General features: G+C 48.0%; 1 protein-coding gene across 1 annotated transcript in view; it reads right to left on the bottom strand.

Moving 5' to 3' along the window:
- LOC133139542 (agrin-like) overlaps positions 1-21845 on the bottom strand; it is a 235115-nt gene that overhangs the window by 129235 nt on the left and 84035 nt on the right. The window contains exon 4 of the mRNA XM_061259113.1: positions 969-1007. Within this exon, the coding sequence (XP_061115097.1) occupies positions 969-1007 (39 nt within the window). The remainder of the gene's footprint in view (positions 1-968; positions 1008-21845) is intronic.

The raw sequence follows: 21845 nt of genomic DNA on the forward strand, positions 1-21845 counted from the left end.
GTTGGTTTTGTTGCGCATTGCACAGTCCTGTAGCCTAGGCTACTTGTTGTTATTGTAAATGGCTGCTTTCTATGCATGTCCAAAGCACATATCCCCATCGGGACAATAAGGTTCATCTCATCTCATCTTACAGCAGCATTTTCTGCCTCAGGCATTGCGGACAGCGCACGGGCCGAGGATTACTGGACGCTGGATGAGGCTACTGCTGTTTGCGTTAGCACCACTCAAGAGCATACACTGATGGGGCATAAGGTTCAGATCATAATTAGCAAGATTTTATTTTTGGAAAAGCAGCCTGCGCTCCTGAGCGCGCGCGGGGAACGGGGAGGCAGCGAACGCGCCTCTGGTTCTCCGCGCGAACTTCGCCTCCGCCGTCAGCAGCCTCCCCACAGCTCCGCTTCGAGCGCGGCCGCATAAATATTCATAACCGCCGAGCAAACCAGCTGTTTCCCTCAATTAAACTCGCACAAATTCACCATTTGCCAATAAATTGTCGCTGTTTAATTAATGGCTCTCCACGCTGGGCTGCAACAACAACAAAAAAAATTGTAATAACACGTAGAATTTTGGAAACCTGGATGTGCAAATTGGGTGAAATCAAACAGGCGAGGTGGTGCAGCATAAAACTGTTTCCCCCTAACCTACTGCATTTACAGGAGCTGCTGGGGGCTGAGGGGGGGGTACAGTGAAGGGGGGCGGAGGGGGGGGGGGCACGAGGCAGAAGAGACACAGGAAGTGTGCTGAAATTGTGCCGAACACAAATAAAGTTGTCAGAAATTGCACATGAAAGCAGAGAAAGTCTGTGCATCTCGTGCATAATAAACCGCAGCATTACTCCAGTTAAATAAAAGATGGAGGGGAGGGGGCCCGGACTTCAAAGCAGGGCCACAAGGCCCATCTGACATCTCTATCTGCATGGAAATGATCCGGCCAGCATGAAACACCCACATAAACCACAGAGGACTTACCGTCTAGAGGCTGGGGCGGGGTGAAGTGAACAGGCTTGTCTGGAAAAAACAGGAGAGAAAAAAAAAAATCATTAAAAATGTTTATTAGATCAGTAAACATTCAAGGACTGGCCAAAGTTAACACTGCGATACTGCCAGAACAGGCCGTGTGATATAGCTGAGAAATGTCAACACCGACAGTAAATATTTGTCACTAAATCAGCAGGTATCAGCACATTCATATCATCAAAATTACAGCACTTCACCTGTTATTGTGAATGTTATCAGCAAATATCACTCAATAGTCACACTGTCACTATCCCCAAGAAATGAGTGCCATCTTTCTCACACTCTTTCTTGCAACTGTTTTCAAAAACAGAGTTCAGCGCTATTTTTGCATTGTATGGTCTTGGCATTCACCACATACACACCTTACTGACATTGTTGCAATAGAAGTGAAAATTAGATATATTTGTAGAATAGCTATTTTGTTCTTCACACAACCTGACAGCAAGCAAATGGGATACAGTCAATACAGCTGCAATACATAATAATAATTATTATTATCGACTCTATGAGATACTTTGACACTGAAGAAAACACGTTTGACTCAGCTCAAAAAATATATTTGTGTGTGTGTGTGCGTGAGTGCGTGCGGAAAGGTGTGTAAATAACATGATTTTGAAATCTCACTTGGATTTTAAATAATTAAATAAAACGAGGGTATAAAATGATGCGTGACAGGACTCATAATGGGTATGTGTCAGTAAGTAGTGAGTAAGTAGAGCGCGATGCTACATCATTTACTCTCTGCTCCTGTCCTTCCACAGAGACACAACAACGCACACCATCCCCACCGACACCGCCAGGACATGAAAACGTGCCTTTAACACGCAACGCACTCCAGTCCACAACAACACACTTCCCTCTGCTCTCCACCCACCCTCAACACAAGTAGGACAACCTTTGCATGAGGACTATTAAAATTCAGGAAGCCAGTCATTCACTGTGTTAAGGAGGTTTTTGTTTTTTTGCTATTTGGAGGGGGCAGGGTCAAGGGGCATTTTTCCAGTTTTCCTCTTTTGAAAAGCAACCAGGTGCCAGAAACAGGTTTAAATTTAGCTGCACTTAAAATTGCATGTGGACACACAGCCAGGAAGCATGGAGCGGAGAGGGAGGTGGGGAGCGGGGGGGGGGGCGGATTGCGTTTTCAGTTCTTCAATAATGAAGTGTCTCTTGAAGTGTTTTCAGAGGCAATCATCGCTGTACTAGAGTCTCATTCCATGCCTGCCAAGCACCTAACCAAAAAAACTAAACACAAATACAAAACAAACTACACACAAAAACAAACACAGGCGTGCACACACATGTAACACACAGGTCTGTGTCTCTCCATCGCACACTCACACATACAGACTCTCTTTCACTTTCTCCTTCTCTACTGTTTTTGCTGCTCTTCTTCTCTTTCTGACTCACACATTCTCACACACACACACTCTCACACACACTCACACACACACTCATACACACACTCATACACACACACACACACATACACACACACACTCATACACACGCACATACACGCACACACACGCACACACACGCACACACACGCACACACACATACACACACGTATGCATGCAGGCATGAACACACATACACACACATACGTGCGCATGCACACACACACACACTATACGTATGCCACAATAAAGCAATGCTGTGGTGAAACCTCCTGTACATGAGTCAGGCAGAATGCCATGGCTGGATCTGTGTATAAAGCATTCCTCCCATGCAGGCTTCTCTCCTTTTCCACAGAAATACTTGATGTGTGTGAGACTGAGCTTGATGTGTGTGTGCATCTGCACGTGTGTGCACGTGTGAGTGTGTGTGTATGGTATGTATGTACGCATGTGTGTGTTGTCTGTGGCTGCGTGTCTGGTGTGCGTGCATGTGTGTGGCTGTCCGTCAGTGCATTCCTACGTGTGTGTGTGTTTCTGCAGCTCTGAGCTCGGATTTCCAGACAGTGAAGTATTTTCCCGTCAGGTGAGAAAAACGCAGGCAATGAAGACACATCCGTCTGCGAAATAAAAACCCAAACAGCCACCTTCACGTCCCAGTCCCTCTGCAGCTTACGTCCCAGAGAGGGACCCCACAGCGCCGATAACGCGCCTCTCCCTTCGCCACTTACGTTCTACAGGGCGGGGTTCAACTGGTATTCAAACCTAATCTGCCTGGATTAGATTAGGCTCAGTAGCACACTGCCCCATAAAGGAGCATGCATGAATGCTCCCACAGAGAGGGTGGACATTCCCCGGGCCCCACGGGACAGGATCCCGTGACCGGGAAGCCTGTCGGGATGTTAGGGGCCGCGGGCGGACGCGCAGGGAGCGGAGAGAGGCGCGCGGCGGGAGCCGAACCGGAGGGGCCCGGTGTTGTTTTAACACGCTGCACGCAGCGGGGAGGGAGAACACGGCGCAGCGGAGACGTATCAAAACCGCCACGCGCCTTTTCATCCCCCCTCAAACACGGCACGGCGAGGCGTCCCGCCTTCCCACCGAACGCCGCGCGTTCTCACACGGAGACACGCTCAACGTCAATGCCAGAGATCTTTCCGAAGGGCAATGGCACATTTTAACTGGGAAATTAGCAGAAACATCAGTGAATATGCACCTTCGATCCAATTAATATGCTAAAAAGCCATTGAGCAGTTATTAAATAGTCAAACAGGTACAAAATCAAGAGGAACGATATGCCAGTGAATGACACAGCAAGCATCCTCTACCAACACAATGGCTTTTGAGGCCAGGACAAAAGAACCTAATAATGAAGTAAGATGTGAATTTTACAGTGCCACATCCACCGACAATAATGAAGCATTAGCAAAGGCTAAACGATGTGTAATGCGTACACGGGGATCAGGTTAGTGGCTTAAACAAGGCACATTGGTCATTAAAATTCAGACCGAGTTAGTTATAAACCCTGTTACGTGTCGTTCTAATCACATCACAAGCCTGCACTGGCTTTAGAGCCATCTGCAAGTTCTGCAATTAATGAATGCATGAGGGGTAGGGGGTGTGTATTTACACCTTAATGTGTACCACGCGAGAGACATCTTCACCCTGTGTGCAGACAGACAGCAAAATAGTGTAAAACTGTCAGATATCTAACCCCGGAGGTTCAGCAAAAACGAGTTTGTAAGAATACATCTGCAGTAGTTCTGCTGAGTGAGTGATACGGGAATGATTTCACAGATCTGTCATCAGACAGTGACTACTGTACAGCGATGACATCATTGACTGTGAACGATGTAACCCCGGTAACAATGGCAAGACCTTTCACCGTGTCCTGAACCTGCCACCAAGTTCTCCCCGCAAATGAGAAAGTCCACTGTCTCTAGAATTCACAACACGATCAGCACCTCCAGCATTTATCATCATTTCACGAGGCTTCATCTCAAATGAAGAATTATTCCTAAAAGCAGCCATACTGGTGGCAAATGGATGCATCTCATATATTTTTCCCACTTTGTGCACAAGCCTCATCTAGAATTTGTCATTTTTAGCAACTTTTTTCTAAGAAACTGTGGGGAAAGGTTCAACATTCAGATATCCACAACAGTGGCAAACCCATTCCTGTTGTGCAAACCATTTTCACCCAAAATATACTTACGTCACATGCCAATATTCCTACCATAGAGAACATACATAAGAGTACACATACAAACAGGCTTTCCCTGTCTCTCTCTCCCTGCCTCTCCCTCTATCTCTTGCTATCTAGAGTATCTCTATCACTCGCTCTCTCTCTCCCTCCCTCAGTCTCCCTCTCTCTCTCCCTCTCTCCTTCTCTCTCTCTCTCTCCCCCTGTGCCTCCCCTCCCTCCCTCTCTCACCCTCCCTCCCTCTCTCTCCCCAACTCCCCCTCTCTCTCAGTGACAGACAGAAGCGCGGGGGGGGGGGGGGGGGCAGGGCAGACCTACAGTTGTTGAGGAAGAGGAGCACGGCGAACCCCAGCGTGGAGGTGGCCAGCAGAATGAGGCAGATGTTGCAGGGGATCATGAAGTAGCGCACCACCAGGGAGACCTTGTGCTGGTACATCCGCTCCCTCTCCCTCTCCGGGGGAGGCGTGGGGTACGGGCAGCTGCTCATACTCCACTCCACACCCCCTCCCCCCAGCATCGGGGGGGCGGCCGCGGAACGAAGGGGGGAGTCAAACAACAGCCTCCGCTCGGAGCGGAGAGAGCGAGTTCAGCTCAAACTCCGGCGGCTCTCCTCTCCTGCGTCCTCAGGATTGTCCCTTTTAGAATGGAGCTCGCCCTTAACCGTTTCCAGGCAACACATTTTGGGAAAAAAACAACAATCAACAACGAACGAGGAGAGGGGTTTTAAAGTTGCTCCTGAAGCCCATCCCTGCCCCCTTCCTCACATCCCCTGTTAGAGAACTCCAGACCCAACGAGGGGGGGTGGAATGACCCAGCACAGCCGGAGAGACCGGATCATCAGGTGTGCCTCTCCACGGGCAGAAAGCAGGTGAACGGGACTACCCAGCACTTCTGTGAAAACGTGTCTCTTTTCCCTTTTCCTTATCCCCCAATCCGAGGAAAACAGCGCCCAATCACTTACAGCGAGCGAAGAGGGAGCAAAGCCAGAAGGATTGTGATCATTCTACTCGAGCACTTTCCATCAGAAAAGCAAAAACATTTTACGCAGTGAAAGCTTCAGAGCCGAAATCCTTTGCCGTCTGTTTCTCAGGTACCTGTATCCAGTTACTCCAGATTGCTGGCAGGGCTCCAAACAACTTGAAGAGATGGGGGCATCGTTGAGCGCATCTGGGGACTCAACTCAACTGAGAGACGCGCAGCTGACTCAAGACACACACACACACAGACACAAACACACACACACACACACACCACCACACACTCAAACACTCCCGCTTTGTATCTAAGTAAGGCTTTCGGTGTATTATTCCCCTGAAGTTGTAAGAATAACACGGCAGACACGAGCAGCAGAGCCCGCTCTGTAAGGCACGGACTCGCCCTCCCGGTGCGTTCGCGTGTCAGAAGAGTAATTAGCGAAGCGATAACGAGCGGCCGTCCGGGATGCGCTCATCCATATGCTCACCGAAACGCGCCGGACCCCCGCCCTGTTCCCCCCCCCCTCTGCCCGTCTGTCTCCCCCCCCTCTGTTAAAATACCGGCCCCTCCAGGGACGGCTCCCGCCGCGAGCCCTCTGAAAAAAGGGGTCAGGAGACCCCGGAAACCCAGAGGGACAATTACTCCTCTGTTCCTGCGGGGATACCACCCTGCCTCGCCTGTGTCCGCCAGAGACCGCCCGGAGACAGCCAATATCGGATCCTAAATAAACGCAAACTAACAGGAAAAAAAAGACTGAGACAGCTTTTAAGAGAGGAGCTTAGTGGCTTTTCCCCCCTGCTGCTTCTTTTTTCAGTCCACTCCTGTCGATAAATCCCACATTAAAAAAAAAAGAAAAAAAAGGCTTCCACCAAACAAGAGTTTAAAGTAGCTTCTCCTTTCTGAGTGAAGAGGTGTTATTCCTTTTTTTCTCTCTCTCTCTCCCTCTCTCAGACTCCTGCCGCTGCCGTTTTCTCTCCAGCTGGGTTCCTGCTCTGCGTTTCTGCTCCGCCGGTGTCCGGAACATTCAGAGCCCCCGCCAAAACACCAACTTCAGCTGCGAGCGCTCGCTGACACACACGCGCACACACACGTCAGGTCCCCAAGCCAGCAGGTAGTCCTCCCGCCAAACCCCGCTCAGCCCGCCGCCGCCAAAAAAGAGAATAGGACAGAGGGGACCGGAGAGAGAGAAAGAGAGTGCGCGCGACTGAGAAGAAGGGGGAGAGGGAGGACGAGGAGGCGGCTGCCGGCTCCTGACTCTGGTCCGGCTGTCGTCTCGGACGGACAATGGGAAGAGCGTCCACGCGTTACGGAAAGAGCGGCCCCACTGTTCCAGCCCCCTTCCCTGCCACCGGCAGATAGCACAGGGAGGAGGAGGGGCCGTCTCTAACAAAGAGAGAGGGGAGGGAGGGAGGGAGAGAGAGAAGGAGGGGAGAGAGGATAGAGGGAAAAAAGGAGGGAGTGAATAAAGGCTATTGGGAATACTTGTGCGTACACTATTTTAGAGAGAGAGAGGAAGAAAGATAGGAGGAAGGTAAAAAGGGAGAGAGAAAACAAAAGCTATTGGTAATACTTGTGGGTACACTGTCATCGAGAGAGAGAGAAAGAAAGATAGGAGGAAGGTAAAAAGGGAGAGAGAAAATAAAAGCTATTGGTAATACTTGTGGGTACACTATCATATATATAGAGAGAGAGAGAGAGAGAGAGAGAGAGAGAGAGAGATTTGTGTGACAGGATCAAGACGAAAGCGGTTTGGACAGAAAAATGTCAGGACCCTGTAGGTCTGTGCGGGGCTCTCTCTGAACGCAGCACTGCCTCTAAATTGCCACAATTTGCAGGCGCTGTACTCTTCTCGAGGGGGAAGGAGAATTCAGAATCACAGGCATTTGGGTCTGGGCTCTCATTGGCTCTCAAAGAACCTGTTAATTCCCCCACGTTTAACCGTCGCATATTCCACCTGCCACTCTTCAATACTTCACATTCTTCTTTCTCCAAATATTGCGAAATGACTTGATAAATCCCCAGCATATTTCTCAAACATAAATTGGCACCACGTCCTAATATTCAAATCGTTTATTTCGCTCTCGCTCCCACCACATCCAGCCCACCCGTTTTTGCTCTACGTTGATAAATAAAAAAAATAAAAAAACATGAATATTCAGATGCAGAGCTGGCAGCTGGTCGGAGGAAGAGCAGGAAGCACATTTATTGTATGTAATTCCAATGTATTTACAATGGGTGTGCCTAATGAGGTCAACGCACATCCAGTTTAGGTTTATAGTGCTTTTTACAAAGAATCTGTTGTTGTGAATATGCTTCACAATGGGCCCCAGGCTACAGGTCAACTACATGCTACAGACTTGTGTCTTATTGTTGGTACCCCCAAAAACAGGATTCTCCCTGACCTCTTTTCCTCAAATAATAGCCATCAACAGTGAATTCAGCTACAACAATACGCAGACTATAGTTCTATATAGTAATTCACCATTTTTGGGCTCTTTCTTGCTCTCTCTCTTGCTCTCTGCCTCCCCCCCCCTCCCTCCACCTCTCTCTCGCTCTTGCTCTCTCTCTAATACTCTTCATTTGACATCAAAGCTTCGTCTGATGAATCATTAATGTTCATGACATCACAGAAGGTAAGGATTTTTCACATGATGAATTTCGTGCAAAAAAAAAAAAAAAAAAAAAAAAAAAAGAAAGTCAAAAATCTGCCAGGAAATGCACTCTCCATTTTCACGGTAATACCCAAAAGGCTTATAAGAGACAACATTTTTGGGAGAATTGCTGCATGGGGAATCGATTTGCTATGCACAGGCCGGAGCCTAGCTCAAAACAGACAACCATTAGCTGGAAACAAGGTGCCATCCTCATCTGGCAAAACAAACAGAAGCAGCCAAAATGCAGCAGTAAAATATGCTGAGAAAACCACAGGTAATAACACAGTGTAGAACCACATGCTGAGGCTGCCTGCATACCTCCGCTACAATGTGTTATTTGCCCAAGCAAATACAACAAAGTGGTATACAAATGAAAAACGGCTTTACAAGACTGACCTGCACTCCACCATTAAACAGCCCCACAGATCCACAGACATTGCAAAAACCAAAAAAATAAGTCAATCTTAACAAGAATTTTAGTCTTATTTAAGACTTGAAATCTTATTTTTTTTTGCTAAAGAAGACAAAAATACTGCCAATGAGGTGAGAGTTTTTCAAAGGGGTTAGAAAACGTTGCTTGTCAAGCAAACAGTGCCTTAAAACAAGCTAATATGTTCTACCTGAGAGAGAGAAAACTAAGATCTTGAGTCTCATTATAAGACTAACGCACTTAAGGCGCACGTTTGTGCAGTGTGCTCTCGCCCAGGGACACGGAGATCCCCAGGGGCCTCAGATAAGGCTGAGGCCTTGCTCCTGTCTCCCTCTCTGGGCTGGTAATCAGAGAAATGGGGCCTCTTTGATTGCAGGCAGATTCGCGGGCGGCGCGGTCATTAGGCTGGGCAGGATGGATGCGGGTGATTGAGGGGGGGCGGAGGGTCGTAAACAGGGCCGGGGTTTTCGGCGGGAGTCTGAGGACCAGGCTCTCTCCAGTCAGGCCCGGTGATACACTGTCGCCCAGCGCGCGGTCTGGGAAGAGCAGCGAGGAGAATAAAACGGAGTGATTGCACACAAAAACACGCTTATTTCTGCGTGCCAGCGCTGCGCTCCGCCACGCCGCGGTCGAGTGTTTCCGGACAGAGCCGCGCGGGGGTCCAGCTGTGCCAGATTCGGGAGGGCGGAGAGGGGGGGGGTTAAGTTCCTGGGATTCTCCGGATGCTTCCAGGGAAAACAGATGTCTCTCACTCCAGCCAATGTGAAGGCTGATGTCACCATGACGACAATGTCTAATGGTGGTGGTGGTGGGGAGCGGGGGGGGGGTCTTCAGCAGGAAAGGTGCCAGTCAGCGATGTCACTTCCTAACACTGGTCGTGATCGTTCCATGGCTGTGACTACGACCCGGGGTGCTGAGCAATACGCACACCTGTATCACACCTGTATCACACACCTGCCACACAACGATAATCCTCCCAAACACCGCACTATACTGCAAAGAAAATCACGTTTTTTTAAAGTCTGGCAATGAGACTAAAAATCTTTTTTTTTTTCTCTGAAGTAGAGAATATTACCTTTTTTTAAGTAACGTTTTGCTTCACAACTGAAATTGTCTTACCCCACTGGCAAATCTGGAAATGAGTAAAAACTGTCTGCCTGGGTAAGATCAGTCTCCTCCAGCACTCAAACCTCAGGCCACCTGTTCCTACTCTGAGCCCAGGTGGCTGGGTGAGGGCCAGAGGAGTGGAGTGGAGTGGAGCGGAGGAGCTGGCGGGGGCCTGGGCAGGGGGGCCGGGCCCCGGGGACGAGCTGTGGAGGTGGGGCCGGTGCGTAAGCCCTGTGGAGCACAGCTGGGCGCTAACGCGGGAGCGCTAGCGGTGACAACCATGGCAGTGGAGCCGGCCCATTCATTAGCATGCTGCCTTTCCCTCTCATCGCGCTAACAACAATAATGATGTGAGCATTTAATTCCTGCTTGCTCCGCTGCTTCACTTTAGCCATTCACTTTTCATTTCCTGCGCATTTCCCCTTAATGGCGCCCGCAGAAATTACACTCCAACACTCAACGGCATCTCTGAGTGACAAGGGGCCTGCATGCTGGATTGATCTGTGTGTGCGCGTGTGTGTGTGTGTGTGAGAGTGTGTGTGAAAGTGAGTGAGTGTGTGTGTGTGTGTGAGTGTGTGTGTGTTGAAAATAGCTGTAATCCACATCTAGAGAAATACTGGAGATGTCTAAATGGAAAGTATGACTGATACAGTAGAACTGCTACAACCTCAGTGGACCGAAAAAGTCCGGTCAACCGAACAGGGTATGGAATTGTAAGTACAACATTAATACGAAATGACGACTGAAAAATGCAAATGAGTTAACACTTAATTGAGAAATACTTGAAATTATACAAAAATTAGACAAGGGATTGATCGTAATGGCCGTTGCTAAAGAGTAGCCTGCCAGGAAAGTACCGCATTCGACATGAAAAAACGACCGGGACCAAATTTACTGTTGGATGGAATTCGAGAAGCAGGCAGATCATTTTTCATCCAGGAAAGATTGCACGACAAAGTGGCAACTTTCACTAACCATTCGATTGGTATTCTTCCACCAAGAGTGGAAACCTCATTGTTTTGCCAACGTCTCAACGCCACGACTGTAAACATGTTTCATCATTCATTCAGTCACTATATCAAGCGATACCATGCGCATAAGACGATTGGCTGAGAGATGGTGGACAGGAAGCATGTCCACAATTCAATTTGGAGGATTCCTACAGACGAGCTCTTCCCTCTCCATCCACACCCACAGCCGTCAGCCTTACGTAATCCCGCACAGCACTTGCGCCCTACATACGGTTATATTGCATTATTTATCCACACAGCACACACCCGTATTCACAGGCATAGTTTATTATTGATCATCCTTTTTACACAACTGGATACTCGGATGCGAATGTAACTTGACAGAACAGCAGAGCTTCCGCACGCGGGAATCACAATCGAGTCCGAGACCTTGTGACTGCTCGGGCAGTCCCGTAACGGTCACGCTCCACCCCTGCCCCGGGCACCTCTGTTCAAAACGCAAAGGCTCTCTGATCACCACTATGGGGTTGTGATTATTCAAATCTTCAGTTCTGCACACTGCCAAAACACTCTTAATAAGTGTCCTAGACTTGTAATGGGACTTAGAATCTTTTTTTTTTCTCTCAAGTAGAAAATATTAGCTTATTTTATTAAGTCTTGTCTTAAGTTCAAGTCTTAAGTTCTAAAAATAAGACTTGTTCGAGTAAAATTTTCTTAGCACAATGGTAAATCTCGAAATTAGTCAAACTGGCTCACCACATTGGTACTCTTATTTACTATAGCAAAACACTTTATAGAAGTCTTGAAAATAATTTAAGTCTAAATTAAATACTTCATTTAATTTTGTGTTTTGCAGTGTATTGTCATGCTGCTTTTTGCAGTGCATTGTCATAACCTTTCCCACCAAAGAACATTTCAGGGTGACTGCTTAGGCTTAAATGAGCTAAACAGCACCAACATAAATTAGCAAAAATCACCAACTCCACGCTCCGCAGCCAATGAAAAAAGCCTATTTACATCACTAAAGCACATTACGGAAAACAGCTTCTGCACGGAATTACCAAGTGAGTTTCAACATCCATTAACAACAAATGCACCTTGCAAGTTCATTTTAAATTCCAAAAGCACTTACAGTGTGTGAATGTGAGATCACACACACACACACACACACACACACACACACACACACAAACACACATTCCCTCTCTCTCACACAAACACACAACTCTTTTTTGTATCAAAGCTGACAGTGACAGGTTATTAGATGCGCGGGCCTTTGATTTGCATTTACAGTAATGAACTCTTTCTTTCCCCTTCTCTCTCCCTGACAAGCCGATCGTCTTAGATGGAGGAGGGGAGGGTGGGGGGGATCTTAATTGGCACACAGTCCCAGCCTTGCAACAGCCTACTGAGGTAGAAAGGGACATAAATTATCAAAGCTATCCATCAAGGCTCCTGCTGTTGGAACACTTTTTGAAAACATTCTTTTTTTTTTTTTTTTTTTTTTTGCCAAAAACTATGATTTCAGAATAAAAAGGCTTTTCAATAATGGAAAATACAAGGAGTGGTAGCGGAGAACAGATAGAATAAAACAGTGAAAGATGCAGTCTACAATCAGAGAGGAAGGAGACAGAAAGTAGGGGTAATTTTCAGGCCCATTTGCTCCTCACTCATAATGATTTTAAGCGAGTCGTTTTGAGCGACCACCATGCCGTTCCCCGCGCTGTTGCCCAGCGCCCGGGGACAGACAGGGACGCGGGGGTCAGCCTGGCACAGGTGTTCCAGTGGCCAAACCAAAGAGGCTGGTTTTACGGACGCTGTTACTGGGCAGAGAAGCTCTACTCCCCACAGCCCTGGAACACAAAGACACATCCTCTTCACCTTCAGACAAGCCATCTGTGGAGCTGCCTCTCATTCTCACCCCCCGCCCCCCGCCCCCCGCCCCCCGCCCCAGCAAAAAGGTGTCGGCCTCACAAAATTGAATTTCTCAAATTTTGTGTCACAGCAAACACATGGTCACACACACTCACACACATGTACGCACAGACATATACACTTGTTTGGTATGTATTTTTAATACCTAAAATACTCTTTTTTCCACTTATTGGTCTTCTGCTGCTGTAGCCTATCCACTTAGTGTAGTGTGTTCAGAGATGCTCTTCTGCATACCACTGTTGTAATGAGTGGTTATTTGCATTACTGTCACCTTCCTGTCAGCTTTGACCTGTGTCGCCATTCTCCTCTGACCTCTCTCATTAACAATGCATTTTTGCCTGCAGAAATGCTGCTCACTGAATGTTTTTTGTTTTTCACACCATTCTCTGAACACTGAATGTTGTGCATGAAAATCACATTCTGAAGATACTCAAACTACCCTGTCTGGCAACCAACAATCACTCCACGGTCAACGTCACTTAGATCACATTTCTTCCGCATTCTGACATTTGGTCTGAGCTTTTATGCATTTAGTTGCTGCCACATGATTCGCGGATGAAATATTTGCATTAACAAGCTGGTGTACAGGCCTACCTAATAAATTGCTCACTGCGTGTACATACAAGTACAGCACACACCGACCCAAACAAACACCGCAGTCGCGCACACACTGCGTCTCAGTAATACGTGCACATTACACCGCATTACAGGCATTTGGCAGACGCTCTTATCCAGAGCGACGTACAACAGAAATAAAGCAGTAGGTTTACAATTTCAGACAGTTTCTATCCCGGCTGTTCAAGCTTCAAGGATCTTGAAAACAACCATTCCAAGTGCAGTTTCCTCAGTATAGCAGTGCGGTGAGCTTTGAACAAGTGTCTGAGGTTTTGAGCCGGCAATTTCCGCCGCCTTTTGTGAAGAGGCCTGTATCACCAGCTCCTCAGCGCCGGGCTCAACGGGTCGTCCGGCCGGCTCAGCATCGCACCAGCTGACAATTTCTTTTTTAACGATCAATCATAAATAAGGCCTTTTGTCCTCCGCTCCGTCGCAGGCAGACTCTCCTGTTCAAGGATCCATTTTGATCCAATTTATGGAGAGGGCGGAGGCCCGAGGGGCATCCGAAGCCCCATAATTATCTTTTACCGATCACACCTCAGACCCTCTGCTGTGGAATTCAGAGCACCGTGGTCGCGGCATCGAACACAGCCTCACCGCTGCTAATGAAACTGAGGATGCTCTACAGCCAAAGGATGAGAAGATAAATGGATACAAACATAACAATGGATTTAAAAACATATTACGTATTGTATCTACACGTAAAAAATATTTCATATCAATCATTACGCAAGACGTGGTTGTAGCGTAAGTCCATCTACCCACGTAGTATGTCCAGCGTTTATTTCTTAATCTTAGTCGCCTAATTTCCCCTTTCGAGTGCGCTCTATAAAAAAAAAAACGACAAAAAAACTAAAATCGCACGTCATGCGCCGGGCGAGATGGCTTCATTCATTATTCCGGCGTTCTGCGTCTTCATCTCGGCAACGTCGCACGCGGTCCCGGTCGCTCAATCATCGCGGAACGGGGCCTGCTGACACCCCGCCGCGGAGGCGCTGTCAGGGAAAACGACCTGCTTTTGGGTAATAGCGGCCATGATGAGCGCTGAATTTTAACATGACGGGAGACCTCATCCATAATTCACCAGCAATAAGCTCTCAGACAGGGCAAATGAAGAGGAACAACAGCCGCAACACGGAACGCGGACGCGCACGCCTCCTCCCAGCTGCGGGGGGGGGGGGGGGGACACACCGCCGAAAACGGCTGCACCTCGCGGGCCAATTAAACACACGTCTCAGCGCCGCACGTGTCTGACGAGGTCGCGAGAGAGAGAAATCTCTGCAGCGGGATGGAAAATGAAAACGTCCGCTCGTTCAGTCACGCCTCATCCACTGACCTCCCCGGCAACAGTGCTTATTCTCTTTAGAGCATAAAAAACCCAGACGACGCTCTTACTGTAGCGGCACACGCCTGCAGGGAGCGGCACGGGGTGAACTATGACCTATGAACTTTGACTTCGCAACATCTGCCGATCCAGCCCGGGCGGGTCTGCGTCTATGGTTGAGGCAGATCTGTTGGTGCGGTGCCCAGAAACAGTGGTCATGTTGCTGGAGCACCTCCAATCAATAGGCCTGCTGTCGGTCAATCCGGGAGGTCAAGAGGTCAGCGCGGGGGATTTATGTAGACAAGCTGGCTGAGCTCTCAGGGTCATATACACACACAGCCTGATGGGAAAGCGAGTCCTCCACCATTTGTGACATGTTGCCCAGGAAGACATCACTGTTCAACCAGCAGGATGTTCTCATGAGTAATCATCCCACTGGAGCTCGAATTCTTTTAACTTCTGCAATCGCTCCTTTCAGTTTACCCTGAACTTCCTGTTCCCACAATCAATCCCTGTCTCTCTCATTCCCCTGGTTCTCACACGGATTCTGCTGCTGTCAGTCAAATCCACATTTGGGTCACCTGACCCTGCTACTTTCATCGCCAGTGAGTCCCGTGGGGTTACAGAGCTCATGTGATCTCTTTCTCTTTTTCTCGCTCTCCCTCTGCCTCCCCTCTCTCTCGCTTTCTCTCTCTCTCTCTCAGCAGACATTTTCAGTTGAAGAAGAAGAAGAAGAAAAAAGCTGGTTTTCACATGACCCTGTTCCTGGAATTCCCAACACGTGCCTCGTAAAATTAGGATTTGTCTCCCGGCAACCTCGCTCTCGCAGAGGGAGGGCTGTGAAAACCACGCAAACCCATTCCTATTTTCAGCAGCGGCTTTATAATAAGCCCGCGCGCGTATCGGAGATAGCGCTGTTAAATTAACACATCCACTGCGCTCACGGTGGTGGCAGACTGCGAGAGGCCTCGGCGCAGAAGGTGTTCGAGAGCCCCACACAACGCGCCGGTTTGGGCTGGAGATGGTGAGCGATGAGCTCTCCATCCCTGAAACACCCTCGCAGCCCATACGCTCTGGAGAGGAGAGAGAGCAAAGCGCTTTCAACAGCAGCATCAGAACTCCGGCCTCAAGGGAGGGGAGGAACAGAGACAGAGAAAGGGAGAGGGAGAGGGAGAGAGAGAGAGAGAGAGGAGGGGTAGAAATGATACAGAGGCAGGGAGAGGGAGAGGGAGATGGAAGGAGTGAGAAAGGAGAGAGAGATGCAGGGAGAGAGAGTAAGAGAGAGATGGAGGGAGAGTGAGTCAGAGAGAGATGGAGTGAGAGACAGAGGGAGGGAGAGAGAGAAGGAGGGGTAGAGAGTCAGAGAGAGAGACGGAGGGAGAAACAAGAGGGAGGGAGAGAGAGGGAGAGCCCATATGGTAGGTTAGCAGGGAGATCACACAAAAGCGACTGAGGTGAAAGAGATTCATCAGAAGGAAAGAAAATGACCCTGACTGAGATGAAGGTGAAGTGGGAGAGAGAGATGGAGAGAATTGTGAAAACTGAGAAGTAATGATGTGCAACAAATTCAGAGTTAGCCATGGGCATGTGCTGCCTCTCTTAGAATGTCTTCAGACTGTCTTCTACCGTATATCTTCTCGTGGAATCGAGAATGTTTTTTATCGTCTAAAGAGAAGCTATTAAAGTTAGGAGGGCTCCATGCCACTTTGGATGTGGAGTATGACTAATTTGGGGTGATGTCACAACTCAGCATGTGGCTTCTGATGACAGTGTCTCGTGGAGTCTACTGTACCCATGTGATCAGTAATTATGTCAAGTCAGAGCAGGAGGTCGTCATGGCTAACATGTAGATATTTATAGCTACAATACATTAGAATTCTTAGATTCTTAATTCTTAGAACATAAGAATTATTTGTTCATCTGCAATAGCGCCATTTTTTAACAACACAAAAGTTTGCATTTTGTCATATGTAGATTTATCTGAACTTATGGATAAATGAAGCCTTCCTTGCATTTGAGCAAGGGGTGGATTATTTAACCTGTATTTAAGCAATTCCCTTGAGATAAAACTGAAAACACAATGGAAGGTCAAAGGTCAGACATGATCCAGGTTACATCTGCTCAGTACCCACAATCACCACGGCGAGCTCACAAAGAAGAAATCAGAAATATGTTTTTACATAATAACATAATACACATGTCACACACACACGCACAAACACACGCTACACACATATACACATGAACACACACTACACACACATATACACACATACGACACATATACACATACACAAATTACACACACTACACACATATACACACTACATGGCTCAGGCAGTAAGAGCAGTCGTCTGGCAGTCGGAGGGTTGCCGGTTCGATCCCCCGCCCGGGCTGTCTCGAAGTGTCTCTGAGCAAGACACCTAACCCCCAAATGCTCCTTGGATAAAGGCGCTATATAAATGCAAAACATTTACCATTTACACACATACACATATACACACAAAACAAAGGCGCATGGATCCTCTGTGCTGTCCTTTCTTTGACGCCCCCGCCCCCCCTCTCCCTCTCCCTCTCTCTCTCGCTCTCTTTCTCTATCTGCTCAACATGAGCATGCATGCAAAGCAGTGAGCAGGTCAACATGTCCACTCTTTGACCAAATTCACCATCTGCCCACCTCCAGCAAATGTACACTCCATTATTCATTTCTCCAGACTCCCACTCTGATACAGAAGGTCTAAATTGCCTTTGCATGACAATTATATTTTATGCACTTAGCCTAAACACTCTGATCCACAGGGAATTTCAGCGGTCACATTCTCTGCCATACAATCCACTTACACTCACAGAGCACTTTATTAGGAACATTTTTACTTTATTACACCTACTTATTCATGCGATTATCTAATCAGCCAATTGTGTGGCAGCAGTGCAATGCATAAAATCATGTAGATATGGGTCAGGAGCTTCAGTTAATGTTCACATCAACCATCAGAATGGGGAAAAACATTTGATCTAAGTGACTTTGACCATGGAATGATTGTTGGTGGCAGACAGGGTGATTTGAGTATCTTTTCACACACACTCGTCTCTAGAGTTTGCAAAGAATGGTGCAAAAAACAGTGAGCAGCAGTTCTGCAGACAGAAACGCCTTGTTAATGAGAGACGTCAGAGGAGAATGGCCAGACTGGTCAAAGCTGACAGGAAGGTGACAGTAGTGCAAATAACCACACATTACAACAATGGTATGCAGAAGAGCATCTGTGAACACACAACGCACCATAACTCTAAGTGGATAGGTCTAAAAAAACAAGTCTAATAAATAAGTGCTCACTAAGTGTATGAAGATATGGATACTGACCAGTGCAATTCCGGTCAAGCACCTTTGCTCGAGACGAGCTGACGACATGACCCTACAGCTTTGAAGCTCCAACTAACCGCTAGTCAGCACTGCCACCTTATTGGCCAAGACTAGACGGCCACAACTTCGCCACGCCTCACAGCTTCATTTTCAGTGTCATTGCCTAGCCAACGAGCTGTGCATGGCGCTAGCCCCGTGTCATCAGTCGGCTGAGATTAGCCAGGGGAGAAATAGCACTGTGCCGTATAACGGAACGGAGAAAACAGGCACAACGTCCTCACGGGAGCCATAGACTGCTAGAGGTTGAGCTCTGAGAATAATTCACCCACGAATCAATTTCCATCACAAAACTACACCTTTAGCGCTGGCTCATAGACTGAGAGGGAACTATTGCTTTCATTTTCTCTTCTCCTTTATCACGCTCTTCGTCTTGGGAACAAAGGCCTATTCAGCTGCGTTGCATAAAGAAATATTTGCTGTTGCTTGCAGTTGCCCCATTGAGAGGGGTGATGGCAGGGGCAATCCTTTTTGACTAAAACGCTTCCTTCTCCATGTCAATCTACAGGCAGTTAGGCTCTGCCCCCATGCTAAACTGCTGGTCACAAGCAGGGTTAGCATGGCCAGGACACAAACCGGGTCTTACCAAGGCAAGCCACCAAAGACCCAGCTGTCTGGATCACTGTACTGAGCAAAACCCAAACAGCTCTTTTTACTTCAGTCCATGTTCCTGATTTGGGATGGTTCTGAATATTACTCAGTGCAGTGAGCAAGCGACTTCAGTAATCCTGTTTTGCGATACAAGCCCCAGGTCTGATACTTGAAACAGCACCTACACTGCACAAAATGTCTGTCTTCGCAAGAGTTTAAGTCTGGTAATGTAGAAAATATTAGCTAGGCTGAAGATACAGTTTGCTTACTGCACCATATTGGCAAATCGTGAAATGAGGCAAACCGTCTCATCTCATTTGGCAGTATTTTCTTATTTCTCCAAAAAATAAATTTTAAGTCAAAAGATAAGCTTACACAATAGCTGTTGAGACTGACTTATTTTTAAATTTTTGCAGTGTGGTTCAGTCATTTCAGATGAGCCTCAGCCTGTAGCAAAGACGGAGGACAGAATAAAAGAAGAAGAAGAAGAAGAAGAAGAAGAAGAGGCCCATCCTCTCCCTCCAGCTCCCTCCTCTGCCCCTTCAGTAGTTAAGGAGGAAGGAAGCTTCCGGAAGCTCTCGCAGCCGAGAAAAACAGGGGGAAAGGGCCAGAAAGCCTGACAGCAATTAGCTAGAGGAGTGTTTATTGGTTACTGTAAATGTTTTATGTGTCTTCTGCCGGGGCTGCTGGTCCGCTGTCCTTTGAGTGTGTGTGCGGTTCACCGAATCCCGCCTGGCAACCCGCCAAACCCACCCACACCGCCTCCTCTCCAAAACCACTCAGCTGCAAGCCAATTAAACAGGCCTGTGACAAGACAGACAAAAGTCCCAATTATTCCCATCTCTCCCCTGACCCCCCGCGTCACGTACCCACCCCTCCAATATCTGAACCACAACAAAGCACTTCATGGATTTCCATCAGATTACCATCCATTGTCTTTTTTTTCCCCCTTATATGACCAGCAACTCATGATCACGTAACTTTAATAGAGTATTTTTTAATATTCCTTCTGAACCCTACAGAGAGCATATTGCTTTGAGTACGCAGAGTACACATACAGCCTGGGGTATATAACGATTGAAAGTGCCTGATAAGTGCTGCCTTGTTACATTTTATTCCATGAAGGAAAAGGATGAAATTAAAATGATACTTTCTGCATTGCCTCCGACTGCGTTTCAACATTTAGCCAAAATGCAAATGACTGTGTGTTCATCTTATCAATTACAGAAACAATCAATTTCAAAATTAGAAACGGCTTGCCACTGGGGAAAATAACCTCATAAACAAAGTGCTACATTAAAAAAAAAATCCCCAACCAATTTATTCAATTTGCTTTACAACGAGATTACGGCTTCATTTAACAATAATGGGGGGATGTACTCGTCTGAGACTAGTAATTTAACAAAGAGAGTTTACATTTCCAAATAACCTAAAGGAAATTAAGAAGTGAAACAATTTAAATTATTCAATGCTTACAGTGAATTCAGCATTGAGGTTTGATGATGAAAATCGGAGATAAGCCACAAGAGCGTTTTTTCCTTCCCCTCTCCCACAACGCCTCTAACAGAGGTGAGCCTCGGAGAGCTTTCCCCCCCCCGAATCACTCTCTACAATAAAGCTCCACAGCGTAAGTGCTTTCCCTCACAGCTCAGATTATAAATCTACAGGAGGAACAGCGTTTTCAGCATTGTGTACAATCATAAAAACATACGGTCCAGATCAATCCTATGTAACGTCACACAGCGACTCGTGCAGCCCTTGGCATCGGCGGTAACTCAGGGTGACAGCTGCAAAATGTGCCGACATCCACCTCAATCAGCGTCAAAACTATCAGAGCGACTGTGAAACACTGCACGTGGAGGGGGAACCTGGCCAGACTCCTCTACGCAGCCCTTCAGCTGGGGGGGGGGGGGGCGGGCTACGCTGGTACAAGACGTAAAACATTGTTTCTCCACACCAATAAGCTTCTCTTTATGTCCCGTCTCAATGGACGCCTAGGCAAAACGGATAAATCCCGTGAACGCTTTTCCGCCGAAAAAATCACGACTGCCGAATATCAATTCATTCCATTTTCGGCGTGCAGACGAATCCCGTCAAATGATATTACATGCAGACGTTTCACAGGTGGTGTGAAGATAAGCGCTTCTTCACGGGCAGATTCTCGGTGTAATTGCGCTGATTGTGCAGCAGGGGTCCCGGCAGTGAGGGTCCGGAGCGTGCCTGTCTGTTCAGGACGACCACAGCTCTTTGTCTGGGGCTTCACTCTGGGGGAAGGGTGGGGCAGTCTCCGGAGGTGGGGTGCCGGGCAGGTACTGCAGGGCGGATGATGAGATCATTACACTGATTCCCTCGTGCCCGGGTGCACTCAAAACTACTAATGCAGAGGCACACAGCTCCGTTCCTACAGAGCTAATCCGCACGCTGTTTTTCCTCTCAACCAAGTTATTTGTTGTTACCTGACAGCTCTATAAAACACGGTGTTTCACTCCTGTGTTTGAGGACAGTAAAATCTGGAGAATACACTCACAGTCTGCAGCGATAGCTGCCGCTTATACCAATGTCAGACTGAGTTGTGATTGAGATAATGAAATAATTAAGAGCAGAATTCGGCACAAAAACCTGAAAGGAAGCGGCCCTTGTTGCATGCCCCTGCGCTAATGGAAGCGCTGGCCCTGATTCGCCCCTTCCCAGGAGGCCGTGCTCCGGGGCAGGAAATGGGGGTTGACGTCTGTCTTTAGTGGGAAGCATAATGGGAACGGGGGGGGGTGTCTAAGTGCTGGTCTGGGGGCAGGATTGGGTTTTAATCGGGAGTATCGGGATCTGAAACGTCGACACACCAGATGGGGACTCCACTTAGCCGACCAGCCTATCCCGAGGGGCAGGGGCGCCCCTGTTTTTCCCTCCGTCCCCTCCGCTCCAGTGGCTTTGTGCGGGTGGCTGATAAACGGATTAGACACTCGAACCCCCCCCAAAGCCCCCTGAACCCCCCCGAAGCCCCCCCCGGGCCCAGCTGGAGAGGCATCGGGGGTCACGGTAAAAACTTCACCCTCAATGCAGAGCTCTTAAAGCACCGCCCGCGCCGCTAAACCCAGACGCACGCGCTGATCGATCGACGCTAACCAGGACGCCGAAGCAGGGCTGGCGGAAACGACCAGGCCGCTCTCGTCAGCTCCTCCTTTTCTTTCGCCGGGCGTGCGATTGATTCCTCCTGTAG

This window comes from Conger conger, chromosome 10 (genome assembly GCF_963514075.1).
Source record: "Conger conger chromosome 10, fConCon1.1, whole genome shotgun sequence".
NCBI classification, from domain to species: Eukaryota; Metazoa; Chordata; class Actinopteri; order Anguilliformes; family Congridae; genus Conger; species Conger conger.